This window comes from Agrilus planipennis, unplaced genomic scaffold, assembly GCF_000699045.2.
Source record: "Agrilus planipennis isolate EAB-ADULT unplaced genomic scaffold, Apla_2.0 scaffold241, whole genome shotgun sequence".
Taxonomy (NCBI): domain Eukaryota; kingdom Metazoa; phylum Arthropoda; class Insecta; order Coleoptera; family Buprestidae; genus Agrilus; species Agrilus planipennis.
In genome coordinates, this window is record NW_020439027.1 from 13,081 (window position 1) to 36,765 (window position 23,685).

General features: G+C 33.8%; 1 protein-coding gene across 1 annotated transcript in view; it reads right to left on the bottom strand.

Moving 5' to 3' along the window:
* Window positions 1-6,466: 6,466 nt before the first annotated feature.
* LOC108738725 (potassium voltage-gated channel subfamily H member 8-like) overlaps window positions 6,467-23,685 on the bottom strand; it is a 100,744-nt gene continuing 83,525 nt past the window's right edge. Inside the window, exons 10-14 of the mRNA XM_025976429.1 lie at window positions 19,095-19,344; window positions 12,781-13,046; window positions 9,201-9,358; window positions 8,861-9,134; window positions 6,467-7,288 (exon numbers count right to left, since the gene is read on the bottom strand). Coding sequence (XP_025832214.1) covers window positions 6,671-7,288; window positions 8,861-9,134; window positions 9,201-9,358; window positions 12,781-13,046; window positions 19,095-19,344 — 1,566 coding nt within the window. The 3' untranslated portion in view covers window positions 6,467-6,670. The remainder of the gene's footprint in view (window positions 7,289-8,860; window positions 9,135-9,200; window positions 9,359-12,780; window positions 13,047-19,094; window positions 19,345-23,685) is intronic.

The following is a 23,685-nucleotide window of genomic DNA, read 5'->3' on the forward strand; positions in this document are numbered from 1 at the left end:
CATACTCTAGGAGACAAAATCCCATTCCTTTTCAACCAAATTCGATTCTTGTAGCGCAGATTGCTCTTATTCCATAAAATATTTCCATCATTCAAGATCAATGACAACTGCAGGTAGAAACAAACTATCTGATTTTTAAAATATTGCGTGCATGGCAAAACGAAAAATTCTAGTACTCAAGATTTATAATGTACAATGGGATGATCGCATCGCATAGCACGTAACACCGTTTAAAAAAATACAACGTGTAATTGTACAACACGCTACTGAAGTGAAACTTCTTCAAACACACAAACATATCGGTATAGGGGTTAAGGAATTGGTTTAATGTTATTATTTGTACACTATGAATTTAAATAAATTTTACACTATACATGCCGGAGTTGCCTGTAACGAACGTTGCATTGAAGTGCGCTCACGGCTCAAGCGATCTCCACTACGAACTCGACTACGTGGCCGAGTAGAGGGGGACATCCGTTGCATGATTTCGTTACATAGCAACTCGCATGAAACGAACTTACCCTACCGTGGGTAAAGAAGTTTCACTTAAAAAAAAAAATAGAATTAGAAGACTGTGGTTATGGAAATTTGGAAATAAGGATACAATTAAAAAAAGGAAGACTTCTACTCCAATTAACCACAACAGTTTTACTTAATGCGAATACGTGCTTCATTCTTATAATTCCGATGATGTAGTTGTGGTCTGAATTACACCAACGTATATTTTACAAATACTCGACTGAGTGGTGTATTTATTCTATATTTTCTATTAATACTATTTTTATTTTTTAAATTTTATTTCAAAACTTGTTTTAACTTAACACAAGAAATTTAACACTTTAATTACAAAATATGGAATGCGTTTTTGGTATTATTTATATAAATGTACAGTTATGTTTCACCCTTAGACTATCTTACAATTTTAAGCATCTTTACATCAAGTGAATAGGTACAAAACAGAATGAATGTATTATAAAATATACATCACAGAGGCACTGCATTCTCGCCAAATCACAATGATATGCTTTAAGAAGTGTAAAGACGATGAAGAAGTGAGAAAACGTAAAAAATAGTAGAAGTTTTAGAGGTAGAAGTTTTCTTTATTTTCTTGAAGTCGAAGTAAGTGCGTACCTAGGTACCTAAATGTTTTATACAACATATGTGTAGGTTCTTAAATTTACCTATCTGCAATATATTTGTATTAAAATTTTTGTAATGTCCAATGAAAGAAGAAATTTAAAAACTGCCGCTCAGAAAGGCTGCAATAGAAAGTATTATGAAGACGTTTGTAAAATCTAAATGGTACATTCGAAAAGGTTTTTTTTAAAAAAGGCATGAAATTAATTTTACCTTTCATCGGATATTGTTAAAACATTATGTAACATTATATTTGTTACATATTACATAATAACTAGCGAGCAAAACAATTTCTGTTGCCAAGAATTCAGTTTTTCAGGTGGTCTTTTGGCTGAATTGCTATTTCAATTGAAATGACTCTAATTTTCCAAATACCGATACATGATAATTTTTCTCAAATAAATTAGTGGTAGGCAGGCATATTATGAAAGTCAAACAACTTTTTGATTAATTTTCGTATTGAATTGTTTAACGACTCAAGTAAAAGGCGAACGGTTGACTGAACGTTATATAAATCATTAAATTTTCCGATTTCGGGATTGAAAATGACCCTTTTTTAAAAGTTTTCGCAGACAAAATAGTCGTGAAACATGAAGGCGCTCACGAAGATTCAGAATAATTTAGAAACATACAGCCGCTGTATACTGTATTGGGGAAGGGGAATTGGAAAGATTTTATCTCTTCAGAGCTCTATGACTTATGAATTACTTCAGTATTATGAAAAATCTTATATGAAAAAAACTGTATTAGGAAATTTGCGCTTGAATACAAATGAATACAAAAATAAATGAACTAAGTAAAACATGTAAAAGTGTCACTCAACTTGAGTGACTCAAGTTTGTAACTGGAAGTACTGAATTTTGAAAATCGTAGCATAATATGGAACTCATTCAGAAGCTAAATTTAGGAAAAAGTTAATTTTTTCCTGTCAAGAATTGTTTCTGGACCCGCCCCTAGTACAACGAGGACTATAACTTATTTACGTCATAATAATTCAAAATGTAACGTCACCACCCTGTATTTAGCGGCTCCTTCTGATCGCGCGCGTGTGTGATGCCGATGCGTGAATAGACGCGGTATCCTTTGGCGGCTTGCTAGGTGAATAAACAGGGACGGGTGCGAATATACTTTTAATGGTTTTTCAAAGTTTTAAGTCAGTAGTGAAATAGACATCCGCGTGTTCACTTGCGTGTCTGGACAGATTTCTTCGTTATTTTAATTTCTACGTTTCTATGTTTATATTTTTACATTTTTTGTTTTGTTTAAATACACACTGTTAACCAATTACCAAAATCTTCTATCTTCAACGCTACAAAAATAATTTAATTGAGAAAAAATATCGTTTTTTAGATCAATAGCCGTCAAGTTCTCTATTTTTTCTCAACAGTTTTTCCAAGATTTAACGATTTCTCCTCGCTATATTATGGACAACGATAGCATCTCCTATTTTTAGATGTTTTTTTTTCCGAATAATTTTTACAAAAAAAAATATAAAAAAGCCTGAGATCAAACCCGTGTTCTTTAGAATTTATGTGGCAAAAATTCTTGTGGTAACAATGGGTTGAAAAATTTGAACCACCCATTTTCACTAAAAAAAATATGTGTTACCCCTTTAAATTGTCATTTTCCAGTTAAGGCAAAAAGAATTTTAACTTTAAGTATTTTCTTTCCTTATTTCATTTACCTTTTACATTTTTTTACAATTAATGTTTTAACTATCTCTTAAATTAGAATCAATTCAATCGAAAATTGTTAATTTTAAATTGTTGTTGTTAAAATTATCAATTGAAAAATCTAACAGTATTTCAACTTTCAGGATCTCAAACTGACTCATTAAATGATTTTCAAACCCCTGCCAACAGAATTAATGTTGCCCTGTGTCATTTTTATTGAGACTACTTTATACGAACATAAGTTCTGTAATTGTTTTATTTGGTTATGATTAAATTCGTTTGTATCTGTCACTGACCATTTAACAGTTACTATTATGTCATTACGGATACATCATTTAAACTTACAGAGTAGATCTATATTTATAACATAGGGTCGTGTGGTCTTGATGGGTAACAAGATATTACTTGTTGTCGGTATAACTTTCCGTAATAAGAGATGCTAAGCCTGTGCATGTAGGATATGTGATTACCTGATTACACACTGCATTCAATAATTTGGTTTTGGTCAGTCTATCGGGACATGTAACATTGAACATTCTATTGTAATGGACGATTTGTCCGTTGTAAAATGTAGTTACCATATTGAAAAAAATTAAAAGTTACTTAAAAGATGAAAGGATGAGCTGGGTTCCAAAAAATATCGTAGTTAAAAGCTACACTGAGTACTTTTAATAATAATTCAAGGATATGTAGTTTCTTACCCGAAACTATAAAATCATTGACAAATTATTTATCAGATCAATCGCTGTTAAATTTTATTATTTATACAAATCGATTACTTAAAATAATCGACTATTTCAATTAACCCAAATAATCGGTTATTTTCTTCGAGTCGATATTCGATTAGGTATTATGTTTAATAATCGTCCAGCCCTATTGAAAACATCTTACAAAGACTGAAAGTATTAGGACATCGGAGGTTCCGGGTTTGCTGGTCATGGTCTAGATTGGTTGATGATTCTACCAGACGTTTCTTCATCATCTGTGGATGACATCTTTAGTGACTTTTTGTTGGAAGCGTAATCGGAGTAATCTATTCAGTCAACGCAATGCATCTGACAGCAAACCACTAAATATGTCATCCACAGTTGATGACGGAACTTCTGGTAGAATCATCAATCAATTCAGACCATGACCAGCAAACCCCGAAACCCCCAATGTGCAAATTGACTCCGGCCATAAAAGCCTACAGCAACTGAAAGTATTTCCTGACGATACCCAGTAGGTACTACTACCAGTAGGTACTACTGGGTATCGTCTAGATAGTCTAGAAGAAACTACTACGTATCCTTAAAATACGTAGTAGTTTCTTACCCGAAACCGTAAGACTTCTCTCATAAAGTTAAGTCTTGAGATTTATTCCCATTTCGTGAATTTTTGTAATTATTTAAAATTATATATGTTACCAGTATTGTGTAACTTCAAATCTCAAAAAAAAAATTAAAACTTAAAGAGTGGTAATAAATCGTCAGAAAAAGTTTTCAAAACTGTCTTTGTGATAAATTTTTCAATGTTTTACTTGTATTCAAAAAGTATTGCGCTTTAGTAATAGATAAATTTTTGTTAAAGTATTTTACCAAAAATTAAGAAAAAGAAAATAAAACATTTCACAATTGACAAAAAGATGTGTACAAAAGGAAAAAGAGTTCCGCAGTTACTATAAGAAGTGGCATAAAAATGTTCATTATAATCATAGTTTTAGTAATTTCGGAAACATACGACATGGATTAAACTAGTTTCTTATTAGGGATGGTAGGTATAATATGTTTAGGACGAGTTATAGCAAGCCGTAGCAAATTCTAAAAGTTAGTAATTTATTCCTTGCAGATTAAGCGAATGGGGCGCATGATTTACTTTGTATAACGTTATTTGTCATATTTGAATCGAAGTTAAATAGGATTATTCATTGTTTGTCGATACAACCCAGTTAGGTGGCTGCATAACCCAACAAAATTTTATAGATTCTATTTATCATTCTAAAAACTTTGGCTTCGAGGTTTAGCTTCCACCTGTTTAATCGATAATAAAACACGAATAAGGCAAGATAGTACCTACCAAGAAATCACTGAACAGCAAATAAATAAAGCACTAAAATTGCTTATATGTAGCACAGATAATTCAACGCAATATAACGAAGTTTTTTTTCACAGTCTATGTCGGGTGCCTTTAACCCACAATTAAATTTATTTTTTTTATTAGATATCAGCATTTTAAATAGATAGATTGTTTTAAGTTATGTTATTTCATTACGTTGAATTGCACGAAGTCATATACAAACATATTTGCACCTAAATTAGTAAATGGCGCTGCTAAAGACACGGGAAATTTACATCAAGTTTTATTCCTTTTAAACGCCAACTTGAACTAATTGACTTTAAGTAAAAACATTCTTTTATTCTTACTCTTGATTAAAAATAATATTTTGGTGTAACTGTACGTTACAGTAACTTTATTACAAACTGATATTAAACTTTGCTTAAATGCGATTAGGTGTAGTGTAAAAGTTACATATAAAGAAAAATAAGCGACCCAATTTAAGAATGCTTCAAGACAGGGCTGTAGCTAGAGTCGAATTTGAGATATATTTCGTTTAGTTTCTGTAGGTATGTGACTTTTAGTTTGACCGGCGCAAAGTAGAAAAGAATAGCACTAGGCCAGAAAAGAAAGGAGACAACTCTCGGCCAAACTCTTAACCAGTGAAGAGCGTGTAATCCGTACAGTACTGCACGGAAAAATTGACCATTTTATTCACTACAACTGCATTGCTCAAATGTGCTGTTATTGGTACCAATTACGACTGAAAACATCAAGGAGGTGTTTATTTATATTGAAAGACATATTAAAGGCTTTAAATCTTATTTTCGACTCGCACTTCTATTCATGATTGAACAAAACTTTTGGCAGGTACTGTATGAAAAAGTATGTTTAATGAACAAGAGTCGAGAATATAATGAGCTTTTATCTCCCTACCTACAATTGTGCCAGCGCGCATTCAAGACATTAGAAGGAGCACATCGCTAGAGAAAGGAAATGAAGTATAGGGCAGCATTGGTTACAGGTAGGGCGAAATTGAAAAATTGATCATAATTGATCTGTCCTCGAAGCACGGACTCCTAAATCAATCACCATGTATATCACTGACCTCAAGGTCAGTGATGTACATTCAATAGCTATTCGCAGACAAATAATTTCTGTGACAGAGCCTGAGCATATATCTAAGAACTATTAAATCTTCAATGATGAAAAACAAGCGAACAATCTGGTTGAACTTCCAGATTTGGGTGTAGAGATCCACGTCTGAGAGAGTGAGGTAATAATTAATTTTGGGTGGGGTGATACGAGTAAATAGATACGACCAAAAATACCATTTAGATCACATTGTTCCTGCAAACTTATTAGCTCATATTGCAACCTATGCTACGGGGAATTCCCTCTGCATCACAGATATTATAATTAAATAGACCCATCGCTTCAAGTGATGGCGCTTCAAATGCCGTCTATACACAGAACAAAGAATTATATATTATAATATGAAATGAATGTCACAAACTGTGGTATGTTCGGAAAAGTTTAGATACCTAATAATTTATCTTAGCTTTTGGTATTTTTAAGGTAGGGCATTGTGATTTCAAGGTAGGGCATTGCTCCCCCCCCCAATGCCCCCCTAGCTACGGCCGTGCTTCAAGATTTCGTTTTAAATAACTATTAGTTAACATTTTAGGTAATTAATCATTTACTGAGTTTATATTACTGTTAATCAAGAATAATTTTTGAAATTTGATTGATTGAATGTTTCAATACGGTATTATTATAACTGAGATAGAGAAAAAAGGATAAAATTTGATAATGTAGGAGAACGACTAGAAATTATTATTTGTTTGTAACGATGAAGAATGGCTAAGTTCGTTAGATTCAAGCACTTCCCCGGTTGCTTTACAGTCTCTTATATTTGTTGGATCCCAAAAAAAAGGACAATTTTTCGTAGTATTACTGCTATTTTTACCGTCTTCCTTCTCATCCCATGTAATCATAGGAAATTCGTCATGATTCGTTGATTTTGCGTTGTCGCTACTTCCTTTCGACAAACCTCTTACGAATATGTTATCAGGGAACGTTCTACTTTTGCCTATCGTTGTGGCCTTGTAAAAATCGGAACTAACTTTGTCTGGATCTAAGCCTAAAATGGACAGGACGCGTCTAGGATTCTGTAGGATGTATTGTGAAATTAATTCTTCACAATTAGTCTGGGTGCTTTCGTCTTTGAACGATGTTATTGGTAACAGTCGGGTTTTTACACCATCCTCTTCCCAGTAGAACATCTCGGGTGGTTGGGACGTACTTCTGGCGAGAAAGCCACCTTCCTCCTTACTGGCTATTGGAAATTGGTTAATATTAGGATTTGAACGAGCTGGAAACTGCATACTTCCAACTGAAGAGGGTGTTGTCATCTCTTGAAGAGCTTGGATAGCGTTTCGTACCTATTGCAAAAATTGTTGTTCAGCAAAACGTATTGCTTATATTAGAACAGCAAATATAAAACATTGCTGTTGCGTTTTCAATTAATATTTACAAATACAGATATATTCGATTTTATTTATGTTCGTTTTTATCCAATAAAAAGTTGTAATTTCTATAGATATTCAATTTTGTTTGTGTTTCTATGTAGTTAACACTTTGAATTCTGGTTTTATGTGTATTGTGTAGGTATAGTTAAATTTCTTTTTTTTTTTAATTTTTAGTAAGAGATTGGACCAGGTAGGTCTCAAAATATCATTAACATATAAAAAACCCAAGTCCCTAGTTACGTCATTATTTCGAAATGTAGCGACGGCGAAGGGGTGATTTTTCACGATAGGCGTCGCCTATTTTATACCGACTTTATTTAAACCACGAAAAGGAATTTTTTTTAGTAGGGAGGTAGAGGGGTTTTATTCGGTAGGTTCCAGGATTTTTCTTCGGGAATCCAACACTCCCCAGTCGTACGGACGACTGGGTGTCTTCTGAAGATTTCCCCTTTTCTACGAAAACATAAAAAACATTTTTTTTGGCAGTGCCGAGCGGCATGGCCTAGAGGACGCCGGTTCGATGCCTTGGTCTAAATTTTTCTGTGGTTTCCTTGGATCACTTAGGCAAATACTGGGACAGTAATATTCCACAGATAATATTTCATTCTCTTCTGCCTTCATTTCGTCTGTCTCACCATGCATTCGATTTTTTGTTCCACCGTCCGACCCTAGCCTCAATTGCACTTTACTACCCGATCATATGTTTTGGGGTGGACATGTGGAGTTCAAATACAAGGAGTGAATTCTCATTACTTAATAACTGGAGAATCCCAATGCTTTACTACGTGAGTCTTATTCGACGATTTTATGCAATATTCAAATATTTAGTTGAGTAGAAAAAAAAATTGTTTGGGAATTATTTGTAAATTGTGTGAAATTGGTCACTCATGAAAAGGATAAATCTATCTAAAACTAATCCAGGATTGGCTTTCCCTTTCGGTGAATGAATCAGTGGACTTATCCAATATTTTTCCGGCTGCTCTTTTTTGACATCCTCAGAGAACGTGGTGAGAGGGTTAAATTCAATGCTGTGACTTAGCAGTGCATTTTTAGTCAACCACAGCAACCGGAAAACGTCAGATAAACGACAACGTCCTCCATTGATTCACAGAAAAAGGAGAACCAATTCTAGACCACGACCATCAAGTTGGAATATCGAACCCTTTTCAGATATGCACACTAATAAATATTTTCCCAAATAGTAAATTATGTTGTGATTTAATTAACATAACATTTTTTGGATTCTTGATTGTAATGCATTTGAATTTCACAAAAGGTTAAAACACTATTTAGTTTTTTTTTGTAATAAATGAGAAAAGAAAAGAACACTTGCATACAGAAAAATACTTCTGTAACTGTTAACCTCGAATGTTATACTCACTTTACGAAATCAGAGTATCAAAGTTTTAGGAGTTTCATATTGTACACAGAATATAAATCAAATTTCAGTAAGTTTTAATGGATGGTTTTTAATAGTTCACTTACCTCTATACTTAATGCTGCTACATCTTGATGGAGGGAAGACACCTGACTATCTAATCTCTCTACACTGTTTCGAGTATTTTCGACATCATGACGAACATTAGCATCCAGTTCCTCTAAGGATCCGGTCCTGGAAATCCTGTTACAATTGAAAACTACGCTCCTCTGTCTCTCGACTCTTTCTCGAAGTAAAGCGAGATTATTATTAAACGTACTACCGGTTCTACGACTTTTTAATGAACTTTCGTAACTGTCCTGGCTTCTGCAAAGGAACAAACTTCGTACTGCCATTAAATTCATTATTACTATTTCTTTTATAATCTCCCTGGCACAAAATACTTACCTAAAATTAAATTTGGCATGTCTAGGACTTGTATTGTAGGTATGGACAGGAGATGCCTTTGGCGATAAAAGTGACGTTTCGTCTTCGTGCATGTTTTCATCGTCTTCACTAATTGATGGAAGAATTAATGATGGAACTCCGTTCAGTTCAGATTCTTGCTGTTAATAATTCACAATTGAAATTAAAAGCAATAAAATTTGTTTTTTGTACATGTATGTAGTTCTATTTCGCATTAATTAAGTAGGGAATAATTTATTACCAAAATTAAAATTGAGCTATTGATTAACTAATATACATGTGTAATGTTTTAAATTTTATTTTTTTTTATTCATCGATTGTGACTTACTACTTTATAATTGATTTCTCTCATGTTTAGTATTTATTTGTTCCATATATACCTAAATGGACTGTATTAGGGAGATACTTACTGATTGCTTTATTATGTCCAGTGCCCCTTTTGTCTCATTGCCGGTAATAACTCGTGATCGATAATAATTAAAAGCAGAGGAACTATCTAATAATGCCGGAATTGAGCGTTCAATTACGTGTTTTAGACAATGCAGAGTCCTCTGAACTATATAAAACACGTAAATAGACGACATTGCGAGATTTCCCTCAATGCTTTTGTGTGGTAGCGAAAACAATAGAACGACAATATATAAGTGGAAATCGGTATTGATGGAAATGTAATGTTAAATTTTTTACCCGACTACTCCGAACTAGTAAAATTTCTAGTGACATGCTATACATATAATCAGATGTGAAAAAAGTTTTTTAAAAACATAATCGTAATTGAAGTAAAAATATTTTCGAAAAATTAGTAACAAATACTAAAGACAATAAGAAACAAATGGTTTTAGGTAATCGGGTTTTAGGAACCTTTAAGCTTGTCGTCTCGTTCCCATAGAGCGAATTATTAATAACTGATTAAAACTAATTAATACTAACTGAACAATAATCGAATAAATTCTAACTGAAAAGTAAGTCTCATATGAAACAACTCGTAACTCGTAACTGTTATAAACTAGTGAGTTTTCTAAACACTTAACAAACATGGCACATACTTTATTCAACAAATGCGTGATTAGAGCTGTTTTCCAAGAACAATATCGTTTTGAGAAAAATACATTTTTCTGATATAGTTTTCCTACCACGACTCGTGATATGATGGGTCACCAGTCCAATAATTACAATAAGTATAAAGATTATTAAGTTTGTGATCAACAACTTATTGAAGTCCGAGATAAAATATTCTGATCGATTTTTCCTCTACTTCATAAAGACCTCACAAAGGCATCTGTTTGCTAAATTGAATTGGCTGCTGAAGACGACTTGAACTGATCGGGCCTAAAATGGCCTGAGGTAGAGGGTTTTTAATTGGTAAGGGCGCACTTAAACTCCCATTCAGTCAAAATAAAAATACCTTCTCTTAATTATTGTATTTTTCTAATGAGTCATATTTATGGGCATATACAGGATGCTTTTAATATTAGATGATGTAAATATTTTTATTTCTTATCATTCCATTCGAAACTCGTCCAATAAAATTGCTGCTGCATCTAATTGCTACCCGATTGGATTGCTGGTAACAGTTCTAGCGATAAATTTGTTTGTTTACCACAATAGTTAACCGATAGCAACCAGTGAAGTGGTTAAAGAATCAAAACTAGGCAGAAAGTCTTTAACTGTTTTTAAGTCAATGAGGAAAAGAGTTAGTGATTTTTGGATAGCTACGTGTATAAAAATTAATAATGTTCAAGAACAAATAGGATGTTTAAAGATCTCTGTAAATCGGCTGGGCGTCATTTGAAGATTTTCCCTCTTCCACGAAAACAAGAAAGAAAACCAAACTGAATCTACGACATCAAACTGAATGAATTTATAATGGAATAAATTATGAATAGTGAATGGACAATAATTAATTGATGCACACAAAAAGACAAAAAGTTTATAGGTGTAATATTTTTTTATAAATAGCAATGCTGCTGTGGTAACTGACACATTGTCTGGGGGTGATGGGAGATGATGAATGAAACGGACATGAACATCAGTAGACTACAAAATTACACAATTGAAAAATCGGACAATCACAAAAACAAGAATGTTGACAAATATGAAAAGAAAACATAAATGATGGTGCAACAACGGGAACTCAAAAAGTCCTCCACAGGTCCAGAACAGAACAGATCGAGAGAAGAATGGAACTGTCGAAGAAGAATATTGGCGAAGTCAAATCAAATTTTGATGTGAAACATCTACTGACGCGATTGGCAGTAAAACTGACATGTACTCGTATGCCGGACGACACTCTAAAATCTACTGAATTCCTGTGATCCAAACACCACTGTTAAGTGCTTAATATTTCTTTATTGGTTTTTATTAAAGATTCTACAATTAACTTTATTGTTCCACATCTACCGGACGTCCCGTAACGACCAACACCTTTTTTTTTTAAACTGATAAAGCGAATACTTTTGAAATCGAAAAAGTAGAATTTTGGAGGTGTCGACTTCCCTGGATAGTCTGCACGTACCCTCAAATTTGCTCTAGTTTCATAAACTCCCCACCACCCGAGACATACCATTAGTTACTCTAATGACCTCGTTATCTATAAAATTTATACGTGTAAGCGATGGATGTACACGGGTAGTGTGGTTGGTTCGTTACCCCTGAAGTATAGAAATCGGAGATATCGTCCAACTCGAACACGATTCGAGTCTGCTTCATTTTTAAAGTGAAACTTTTATTAAATCGCCTCAAATTTTTTCGTCCATCTATCGCATGTCGTATTACAGCTGAAAAGCGCTCGGCAGAGCAGCCAAGGCCAATATGGCGGCGCCCATGGCTCGCATGAGGCAACCGTGTAGCATTTATATTCTCACTCATTCGTGCAAGTGCATGACAATTACATTTATAGATTGTAAAACGCAAAGCGAAGATGAAATTATTGATAGAATAACTTAAGTTCAAAATGATTCAATGATTTAAATAAATATTGTTCTCAGTTTTTAACATGCGTCTATCATCTGAATGATTCTATTTATTATGTATTCCGTATTCTCATACGCAGATTGAAATTAAAATTCATAGTTGGATATCTTGTCTACTATTGATTTCCCATTATCATTCCCATTTACCAATCATTAAGATAATATTAAGAATGCGATTTTAATTTTAATACCCTAAATCGAGTAATTTTCCGAAAATTTACAGTTAAATGCCTGCAAAAAAAGTTTTACTTGCATCGTGATTTCATAAAACCACATAATTGTTTTTTATAAATTGTTTCGAAAATATGCTAATTTGTTGGTAGTATTGCAATCTCACATATTTTTATATTTTAATAAAACGCCAACTCCAGGTTTTGATGCGATTCAGAATTTTAATTTAATAACGATTGCGTAAGCCAGAAAATCGTTTAAATCTTCATACGCTTGTGTTTGCCATGGCACAGTAATTGTAGCACTGTAATCACGCATGTGTTGAATAAAATTTGTTATTTGATCCTAAACATACTTCGTTATGCATGGAGGTGAGTTTTTCACATCCCGGCATCACAGCTTAAAATTAAATTACGCACCTCTGCCTCATATCCTTCGCGTACGTTGAATGTAAGGTCGTGCTGAATATCATTAGCGAATTCCTGCTGATATTCCGGATATAATCTGAGCACCTCGATAAGCCCCTGCATATTAATGCATTTCAAATCGCAGTAGGTTAGCGCTCTCACGTCGCTACTTGATTTCACGATCATGTCTATGGAATTGGTAGGGCCACCCCCGCTTGGATTACTAGCGAAGTGCTGAAGGTGTAGACTGATATCGCTGCCCACCAGGTCACCTTTTCCTAAATGAACACCATTAAATTCTCAAATCGGTTTTTGATTGAAATCAATTGGAAAATTACTTCGTTATTTTGAGCGGAACGAATGGATTCAGAATAATCCGCAAGAAAAATATGTATTCCAAGACATTTTCGGCAGCTTTATGTTAAAATGAATATTTCCTTTCTTATAAAAAATAGGACGGTTACTTTTCGAAAAGATTTATGGATGTTTCGTGTTGAAGCAGTTAAGTATATATTCGTACTTGATTTTAGAATTTTTTATCGAAAACTTTAAACAAATAAGAGCGACAGTAGAACAAACAGAATAGCTCAAAACCCCAACGCCAAAATACGACACTGTAGTTGTGCGAAGCACTTTTCGGTAACAAAGTTCTAGTTTAATTACTTTTATGATTGTTAGGGTCCGTTGAACATCAACGTTGTTGGTATTGGGCCTTGTTCACTGAACCTTAACAACTATCAGTATAAATTAGGATCAGTTCTCATATAGGTTTAGTTCACTTCAGTCCCTGAAGAAGGTAACTTTGTTACCGAAAAGTGCTTCGGACAACTACAATGTCATGTTTTGGCGGTTTGGGGTTTTGAGCTATTCTGTTTGTTCTACAACAACCGCCAAAGTTTTTCCAAACTTCATATTAAGAGCGATAGTAGGTAATGAAAATGAGTCCAAAACCAGTCAAATTTGTTTTTATTTATTCCTAATAGTAACAGTTTCAAAATTAGAAAAAAATCGTTTAAGTTCCGAAAACCTTAAAAACTTCTCATAAGGTGTTTTTGATTTCCTTATGAATCAAGAACAAAGAAGATATAGTAAGCAATGGGTTTCACTTCGTCTACAAAATTCTACAAAGCGCATCGGAAAATAACAACCCTATACAGTTGTATAAGAAATGCATAATACCTAGGAATTTGAAGGATCATTCTTAATATTGTAAATTTTAATTAATTTTAATAATAATTTAACAGCTAATGAAGTGAATCCTTGGCGTTCTAACGTCTAACTGTAGAAAAAGACAATTGCACGGAAACACTTTGTACTCTATTATCGTAGCATTCTTGTCACGTTGCGTCGAATCGTTGGAATTTTCAAGAAAAATTACGTACGCCTTGTTTTGCTCAAAATTGTGATTCCAAGGTTTATCTATATCACAAGATTTATTTGAATAAATAATCACATAAACTTAAAATTAACGAACTTTTCTGGAGCTGAATGTTTTTCAACAATTTACCATCAGTTGTTTAGTTTACCTACTTATACTGTAATTGTAGTACCTGCAGATTCCTGACTATTAATAGGTAACCGTAACGATCCTGTCTAATTTACTGAGTTCAAATTAGGTTCATATAATTTGTAACGATTGAACAAGTTATTGCTTTGCATTGCAAATATGATTGGAATATTCATTAATGTAAATCTGTTCATTAACAAATAAAGGTTAAATTTTCATAATATTCGAAACATTGCAGGGATTAATCTGTATTTGAACATTCCCGTTGAAAATGGAAATTGCATTTTAAATTAATAGCATACTTCACACGAATGAAAACTATCGCTGGAAAAAAATAAAAAAATAACCTTTCAGGCGCAAATAATTGCACAGAACTATGTATATATTTTACAGTTAGACTCAAACGTAGGCGCTCTGTGGAATTACTGATTTACCTCAAGTTTGACCATTATCTTTAGACAAATCCTGATATATATTTTAAAATTTAAATGAGGGTGATCATAACTAACTATAATTTGATTTTTAAAAAGTGTATAAGGTGAAAACAAAAAAGGAAATTATTATTGTTATTTAAAAATAAATATATAATTGGTTCAATATATTAAGTTAACGTTGCCACTCTAATTAAACAAATAAATAAATAATCTTACAATGTAGTCCGTTCGTCGTAGCTACCTAAGGTAGGCCAACCATTACTCGGAACTCCTTTGACTACGACACAGCTAGGGTTTACGAATCCCGTGATCATAAAGGTATTCGGGGACCGATACTAGTCCAAATGAAATCGAAAATAACTTTTGTAACCTATTTTCGTTGAAAATATTTACAATATACAGGGGTGAGCAAAAGTCAGGGCACCGCCAATAAAGTAAAAATATGAACAAGGAATAGACTTTACCGAGCGTCATGGCCTAAAGGTTTAGACCATTGCTTAGCATTCGGGAGGACGCTGGTTTTGATTCCGGGTCCGTCTACCTTGATCCAAGATTTTCTGTGGTTTCCTTGGATCACTTAGGCAGTAATATTGCAGAGATAATTTTTCATTCTTATGTCTTAATTTCATCCGTCTCATCTTTCTCACTCGAACCACCACCCACCCATTCTCACGATTCCTGAAAGGAGGCTGAAGAGGGCCTTCCGTCCTGTCGGCGTAGTTGGAAGGGACTGCCCGCTCACTAGCATTACTGGCTGGTGAGAATTAAACACCCAAAAGTTTTTTTTTAATAGACTATAATGAATTGTGAGCTCAAACAAGAAAAATATTACTAAAGGTATTAAAATTTGATGTCCTTCGGTTATGGTACAAGCCAAATATCGTTGTCATGCATTAATGATGTCAAATTCGGCGACAATTGCAGCTTTTGATTCGTCAAGTGGAGGCAACTTTAAACCGAGCACACGACCTTTGATAAATCCCAGGTACCAAAATTAAAATGAACACGCCGCCGCGTCCTATCCAGCTCGTAAAATGATCATTCAGAAAATCTTGCATTAAAATCTGAAGAAATGTGTGGGCGCTCCATCCTGCTGAAAAATCTATCATCCATTTCCAAAGTGACTCGTAATTATTAGATATGTCTGCCTATTCACTGAAGCATCAAAGATTGTACACTCCGTGCATTGACACCTGCTCGCATCATCAGTCTCAGCAGCTTAATTTCTTCTCTAAAATTAAGTGCGAATTTTCGTTAGTCCAACAATCAATTCCATCAACTGACGGGGACGTTCAATGTTAAAATTAAAACGGCTTTAAACGAATTTCGGATCAGCTTCGTTTATGATAAGGTACCATTCAAAAAAGACGTCCCTTCGCGCGTAGTCTCCTTCGTGTAATGTGTGTTGCAGCTGTGGCCGGTAACGCGTAATGGCATATCTCATATCTGCCATAATGCCATGAAAGAAACGTCTCCAGAAATCAAGCATTCGAATTGTACGGTTCGAGTTGGCTGTTCAACAAACACCTGAGCAGCCTGACGATCATTCCGTATCCTCATAATTCGATGCGTTAGCCACGCGTTCGGTTTTCGAAAACGTAACAATTTAGTATGCAGTTTGTTATTATCGGAATTTGACATTGGTGAATCTAATAAACATTCGTGGAAGTGATAATCGTCATCGAAACGGTAGTAATCTTTAATCGTATTTGTACCGTTCTACCATGATAATATTGCATAACGTTTCACTTAATCTTTGACGAGTGGTCCTGACTTTTGACCAATTAATGCAGGAACGTGCAAATGATTCAAGGAAGAAAAAATACGTCATACCTCTCGTATTCCCAATTTCTTATAGCGTATCCTCATTTTTATCCAAAAGTTTTATGGAAACCAAGTAGGTATATGACACTGTTTTATACAAGGCAAAATGTCACAGTCGAAAAATTAGAAAACAACTATTTCCATGTAAAAACCGCAGTCATCGTTTTGTCTCTATGATTGGAGGCTTTCTCAAATTCAGTTTTTTACAGATATAAGACGTTCATTCCAAACTTGCAGGCCGTAGTATGGTACATTTATACAACCAAGTATTAGTTAAACACATGCAGGTAAAATAACAAAAGAATAAATAGTTAAAATGAATTAGATCATCACAAGGTATAAATAAAAGAATAAATATCACAAATAATTAAAACTGTTAAAAACCACGTTTGATTAATCAAAAATTAACTTGTCTATGCTGTCTTGAATGTTACCACGTGGTTTTTAACAGTTTTAATTGTTTATAATATTTTTGTATTATTTATATCTACACTGTGATCTAATTGATTTTAACTATTTATTCTTTTATTATTTTATCTGTATGTGTTCAACTACTTATAACATGTACTTTATCATATTCTTCCAAGTATAGATGCAAAACGTTGGTTGTAGTTATTGGTTGTTGTTTTCACCCCTTTTTTGGCTTTGATTATTTACTACAAGGGGAAGGAATAAAATTTAATCGAAATGTCACAGTGACGCGGGCCATGGCCTAACAGGGATTGCAATTATTGTCGATATTGCCAGAATTAATGAAAATTGAGAGCCAGTGAATCGTCCAATTCATTTATACCTATTTCACTATAGCGTAAGCGATTCGTCGCGCGGACGGGTTGCTCGTTCGACGATGGTGTGCTCATGATTTATAAAGTTTAGAGACTACTTTTTCGTTAAACCCCTGGACAATCCCGGGACTGTAAACCCTATAGGCGGCGTTCTGAAAATGTTTTCGGAAATGAATTCAGTTCATTTTTTTATAAAATTCTGCCCTTTAAGTTTTTCAAAAAAAAAAAATTTTAATTGATAAAATTATTAGCAAATTCTTAGATATAGCTTATGTATAAATTTGATGCTTCTAACAAAGAACGAAGTGGGCTCTAATTGGACAATTAGTTCGCTAATTCTAATTAAAGACACAAAACCTCTACAAATAATGTTACGTAAGCAGACTGAATTCGTATATTTTTAGAATTCTGCGTATATAAAAGGCTTAAAGGAAATATTAAAGTATTAAAAGGCTACCCAACTTGTAGTATACACAAATATGCAAAAATTGCGTAACTTTTTAATTAACGATTAAATCTGTTCAGAAATTCGACCAAAGTAAATAAAACAATAATACAACATGAATGGATAAAATAAAATACGGAATTCATTGTTTAATGTCAAAAAGGGCTTACTTTTTATAAAGGTTTTTGACCGAGTTCAAAATCTTAAGTGCTTGTTACATATACTTTAGTTTGGTCAATGAATTATCGAATCTCTGCGAATGGCGTGCTAATGAGAACTAATAAGTTCAAAATAGCGATTCGCATCTAGTAGTTTCGATAAACTGAGCAAGAATTGAGGGTTCTTTAGTACAGTTTACTTTTAATAATGGCCTTCGTTTAAAATGATTGCCAATCCCTTTATGGCTTAATCAAGTGTATTTATTTTGTTCTCATTCTATTAGTTACGAAAATGTTTCGAAATGAATATGCTATTTAAGGTGCTAATCTAATAAAATGCCTGTTTTTAATATTTTTCAACGGAAAAGCCTGGTAATTTCATTCGAAAGGTAGCAAACAATATTTATATAGACTAACATCACATAAGTTATATTATGCAACATTAAATAACATGATATTGACATTTTGAAAATGAATATGTAACCTCAGTAACATAATTAGTATTCCGTAGAATCCTAAAATTATGACAATAACTGAATCATTACCATAATTAGATTTTTATTCAACAATGTCTGTTTCTGCTGGAGTCGAGTCAAATTGTATTATCCAATCAGGATTTGGGCACCCATTTATAAGAGCACTGTGATGAGATAACTCAGTTTGACTCGATTACAGAGGAGGATAAGCCATTGTACGTTTAGTTTAGTTTTCTCAAAATAGAAAATACGTTTAATGACTATGGTTATGTTCCATAATAAATGGGGCTCAAGTCAATTGCAGATTTTTAACAATAACAAATTTTTGCATTAAATTAATAAATATAATAAGTTATTTATTTTCTACAAATTGCTAGTAAACGTATGAGCCAATTAAATTAACGACTTTTTGTTTTTATTATTTTACTGTTAAACCTTGCTAGGAGGAAATTTTCCTTTCGGTGTTACGAAGATTGATATCGTCAGATTAAAAATTGTATACGAGATGTTAAGAAAATATATTAATTAATTTTAAATTTCCATTAACTGATACTTGTTACTGTACATTGCCTGTCCTGACAGCATTGGAATTTCCAATTTTACGAATTCTTATAAATTTGTAAGACGATGTATATATTTTTTTGAAATTATTATAATATAAGTATGATTACATATGTAAAAGATGAATTGAATTTACCCAAAATAGCAACAACCATATTGTTTTGTATCACTTCCATTGAGCCGTTACATATATAGTAGATGTATGTCAGTGCGTCTCCTCTATGAATCAAGTATTCTCCGGGTGCGCAAAAGTTGGCTTTAATATGTAAGGACAGGAGTTTCAGACAGCCTTGAGAGGCGCCTTCGAATATCGGAAGTTGCAGTATTTCCCTGTGAAGATGCATAGAAACGTCACCTCGAAGTTCCTCAGGAAATTCTCGAAGAATCTATGCAAAAGCAGAATCGTAGGTTAATATTTACATATGTATAAAAACACACTTTTTACTGGTGAAAAATTAAATAAAAATGTAATAATGAATATCTTTAAATAGGTATTGTTAGTTGTGTTTTATTGGTTTCCAAAAAATAAGAACATAGATACTGTTTTTTTCATTTGAAATAAAATCGTAAAAAGTGGTACAATATCAAAACTTTATTCATTAATAAATAGTTGGAAGCATTTCAGTAGTTATTTCCATAGACCTACAGAACTGGACGAATCGCTTGTATCTTCACAGTATGGTGAAGGTTCTCATGAGTTTCAGGAAAACTAAAGATAAGAGTAGAAAGTATTGTACCATATAGCATCACCAAGTTGCTCTCGCTCGTACGCTGCGCAGTAAGACAGTGCGCATCCGGTTTGCGACGTAGACAAAGAATTTTGTTTTGAGATTGACAATTGAACTTATCCGAAATTGTAATTCGTTCACTTATCGCGCAGACTACGAACGCGTTCTCTAACCTTTATCAGTAATTATGTTTTTTAAATTCTTTCGCTTGACTTTAAGTTTGTGCTCCGATATCTAGTTTTCTAGGATAGTACGCGTAGGCGGTTAGCCTTTGATTGTTCCATATTGCATTTGGTAATAAGGTATAATTGACTTTTTATTAGATATATTGTGTAGAGAAATAGACGTACACATGTATATAATGTATACAATCGCATTTTTAAAACAATGCTTTTTTAAGTTTTGGTGTGAATAGTTTGATCACTACGCCATACTTTATATGTACCACATTTAGTTAGAAATTATGAACCAAAAAATGATAAAACAACCATTAATTTACTTCTACAACGTATTAAAACAACCTTAACTTATTCGTTTAAGGTTATAAGAGCGAAATCTGTCCACGTGCCTATTTTCTTCAAAAATATCAATTTAGTGACCTCTTCCTAAGATTCTGTAACTTTTTTGCACGATTTATAAAACACCATAATTATTTAAAGTTACCGATTGTTTCCTTTTCAGTTGCATTTTTGCATCAATCCTTTTAAATAACTCACTTTTTTACAAAATAATAAACTATCTTATAAAGTTGTTGGAGTTGTGTTCGTTATTTTTCTTTGGAATAATTCGGAACACTAATGAAGTTGCAGGTCGCTTTTGTAAAATAGACCCTTCAAATTATCAGATTTAGTAACTTAGTTGCTGTTGAGACGACTTCGCTGAGAGCTTAGAATCGAGTATCTTTTATTATGCAAAGTCCTCGTTACAAATACGAGGGTGGATTGATAAGTTTCCGGCCTAACCAAGAGATGACGCCACTAGGCCTACCTTGAGGTGACATTCTATAGTACCATCCTTGGATAGCTTGTAGCTATAGTTTCAGCCCGATCTCCTTGCTAGTGTAGGTTTGACAGCACGCTGAACAAGACGCCTCTGTGGTTTTCGTAAAAATGGAAAAGCAGGAAAATCGTGCTGTCATCAAATACTTTTATTTGAAGGGGTTAACGCCGAAGGAAATTAAAAAAGAGATGGACTCAACACTGGGGACATCCTCCCCGTCATATTCAACCGTTAAGCAGTGGGTTTCCGAGTTTAAAAAGGGTCGTGTGAGCACCTCTGATGGGCCTCGCTCAGGACGCCCCGTTGAGGTCACAACTCCAGATATGATCGAAAAAATTCATCAAATAGTGCTGGGAGACCGCAGATTGAAACTGCGTGAGATAGCTGAGACCTGTAAGATGTCATATGAACGTGTGCAACATATTTTGCACCAACATTTGCATATGGAAAAGCTCTGTGCAAGATGGGTGCCGCGTTTGCTAACAGTCGACCAAAAATTGATTCGAAAAAACATTTCTACCGCAAATTTGTCATTGTATAAGCGTAATCCAAGCGAATTTTTGCGTCGATTCGTAACCGTTGACGAAACGTGGGTCCACCACTACACTCCTGAAACCAAAGAACAGTCTAAACAGTGGATTGGACCAGGGGAACCAACTCCAAAGAAGGCAAAAACAATTTTTTCGGCGAACAAGGTTATGGCTACTGTTTTTTGGGATGCAAGAGGTATTATATACATTGATTACCTTGCAAAGGGTAATACTATCACTGGTCAATACTACGCAGACTTATTGCAACGTTTGAGCCACGAGGTGAAAATTAAACGACCTCATCTGGCGAAGAAAAAAATCTTGTTTCATCACGATAACGCACCAGCGCACACGTCAATCGTTGCGACGGCTAAAATCAACGATCTAAAGTTTGAATTGATGCCGCACCCTCCTTACTCTCCAGACCTAGCCCCGAGTGACTATTTTCTGTTCCCTAATCTCAAAAAATGGCTTGGCGGTAAGAGATTTGCGGACAATGAAGAAGTAATCGAAGCTGTAAATGGTTATTTTGAGGAGCTTGACGAATCAGTCTATAGAGATGGCATTAATAGACTGGAACACCGCTATGAGAAATGTATCAGCCTTGGAGGAGATTATGTTGAGAAATAAAAAAAAAAATTTTAAAAACCTTGTTTTTCTTGGTCAGGCCGGAAACTTATCAATCCACCCTCGTATAGGAATAATTAATTGCTCTAAAAACACTGGCTAGAACTAATTATTGTTTTTGTTGACGAAAAGCATCATCCAGTTCAGAATTAATGAAAACATACCAATAATTAAGTTGTTATTTCAACAAGTTAACGTAAAATTCTGAATAAAGATAAATCAAGCCCTTTAATTAGACACTTTATCTTCCATTTAGTAAGTTTTCCTTTAAAATTGATGTTTGTAGTCAACTTAAAATGTAATATACTCAAAAGCGAAACATTGTTTCTCGCGAATAAATCTTACAAAGTAATCTTTACGGTTCGATACCTATCAACACTTTACCTACTCCCTGTGTTCCCATAAATAAAAATAATAGTTGGGAGTTTATTTGACTTTTAAAAATTTATCTTTTAATGGCAACTATAATCTTCAAAAGATAATATAATAGTTTTTATTATCAAGTTCAGTGTACAGTATATTTAAGTTATATAGTAATGATGACAGGTATCGTTTTGGAACTAATACAAATTGTATTAGTTATGGTAAAAAATACCGTGGTCTAATTTAAGATCCGATCCAAGTTAAGGGAAGTTTTTCTATTTTTGATATTTTTTGAGGACACACCAACATAACCTTAAAGACATTAAATCTTTCGGATTTCAATTACGTTATAATCATTGTGATGGTGTACACTGTGCTCTTTAATCTAATACTAAATATAATAAAGCTCATTTACGAGAGCCTTTAGTATTATTGGAAGCTTGGGTTGGGCCTTGTGGTCCCTTGATATAATTGCTTAGGCCTTGTTGAGAAACTTATAGCCTGGGACCACCATGTCTAAAAAGCTCAGTTTTTCTAACTTTAGTACTAGTGGGAGAAACTCTATCCCACTACACTAACGGTGTGAACATGAGTCGCGGTTTTTGAATTACCTCTAAGATCCACCTTTTAGTAACTATTCTCCTGTTCTGTTTACTAGAACAAGATTCAGATACGAATACTCATTTCCACTCGCACGGGACGTTTGATGGAGGAGGCATAAGAGCTTTCTAAAGTTGGAAAAAGGTGACACAAGTCACCTCTTCGTCTCCTTCATAAACCGTCCGTGTGAGAAAAAGCGACTATTGGTATACGAACTTTATTTGAGTTTGACTCCTCATCAGTCCTTACTTATGAAATTTTTGGACTATCAAAGGCAAGTAGTGAACTTTTTACTCAGGTAGTTTAGATTTTTAGATAAACATTTTGAGATATTTTACTGTTCAGAATTACACCCACAGGTACCCTTGAAACCACGAGTAATTGCGTATTTTTTTTCGTACTGCCTCACATTACAACGAACATTTTGAGATAGTTTACTGTCCAGAATTACACTAACAGGTACTCTTAAAACCAGTAGTTGAACTGTCAGAGTTGACGGTCGGGTGAACCGTAGCTCAACATTGGGTTTCCCAGCTTCGGCTGAGCGGAGTTCATCCAAGGTTGGGCCAAGTCAGGTATACAGCTGATCTACTAAGAATGGGTAGTTTTCTCTGTCACAGACCTGGACCAAAGTTGGCTATACTACCTTCGGTTGATTAATCTTGACCGCTTATTTTCTATAGTTAAATTCAAATAAAATGATTAAATAAATATTGTAACCAATATTTTATTTTTNACATTTTTAGAAAATCTACCTTTACAAGTATTTCACCCCGTGGTTTCTTTAAACAAAAGCTTTTATCATTAAACATAGTGCTTTTGATTCTTCTATTCACAGAGTGATTGAATATTAAAGAACCCCCAATTTAATAAAGAAGTA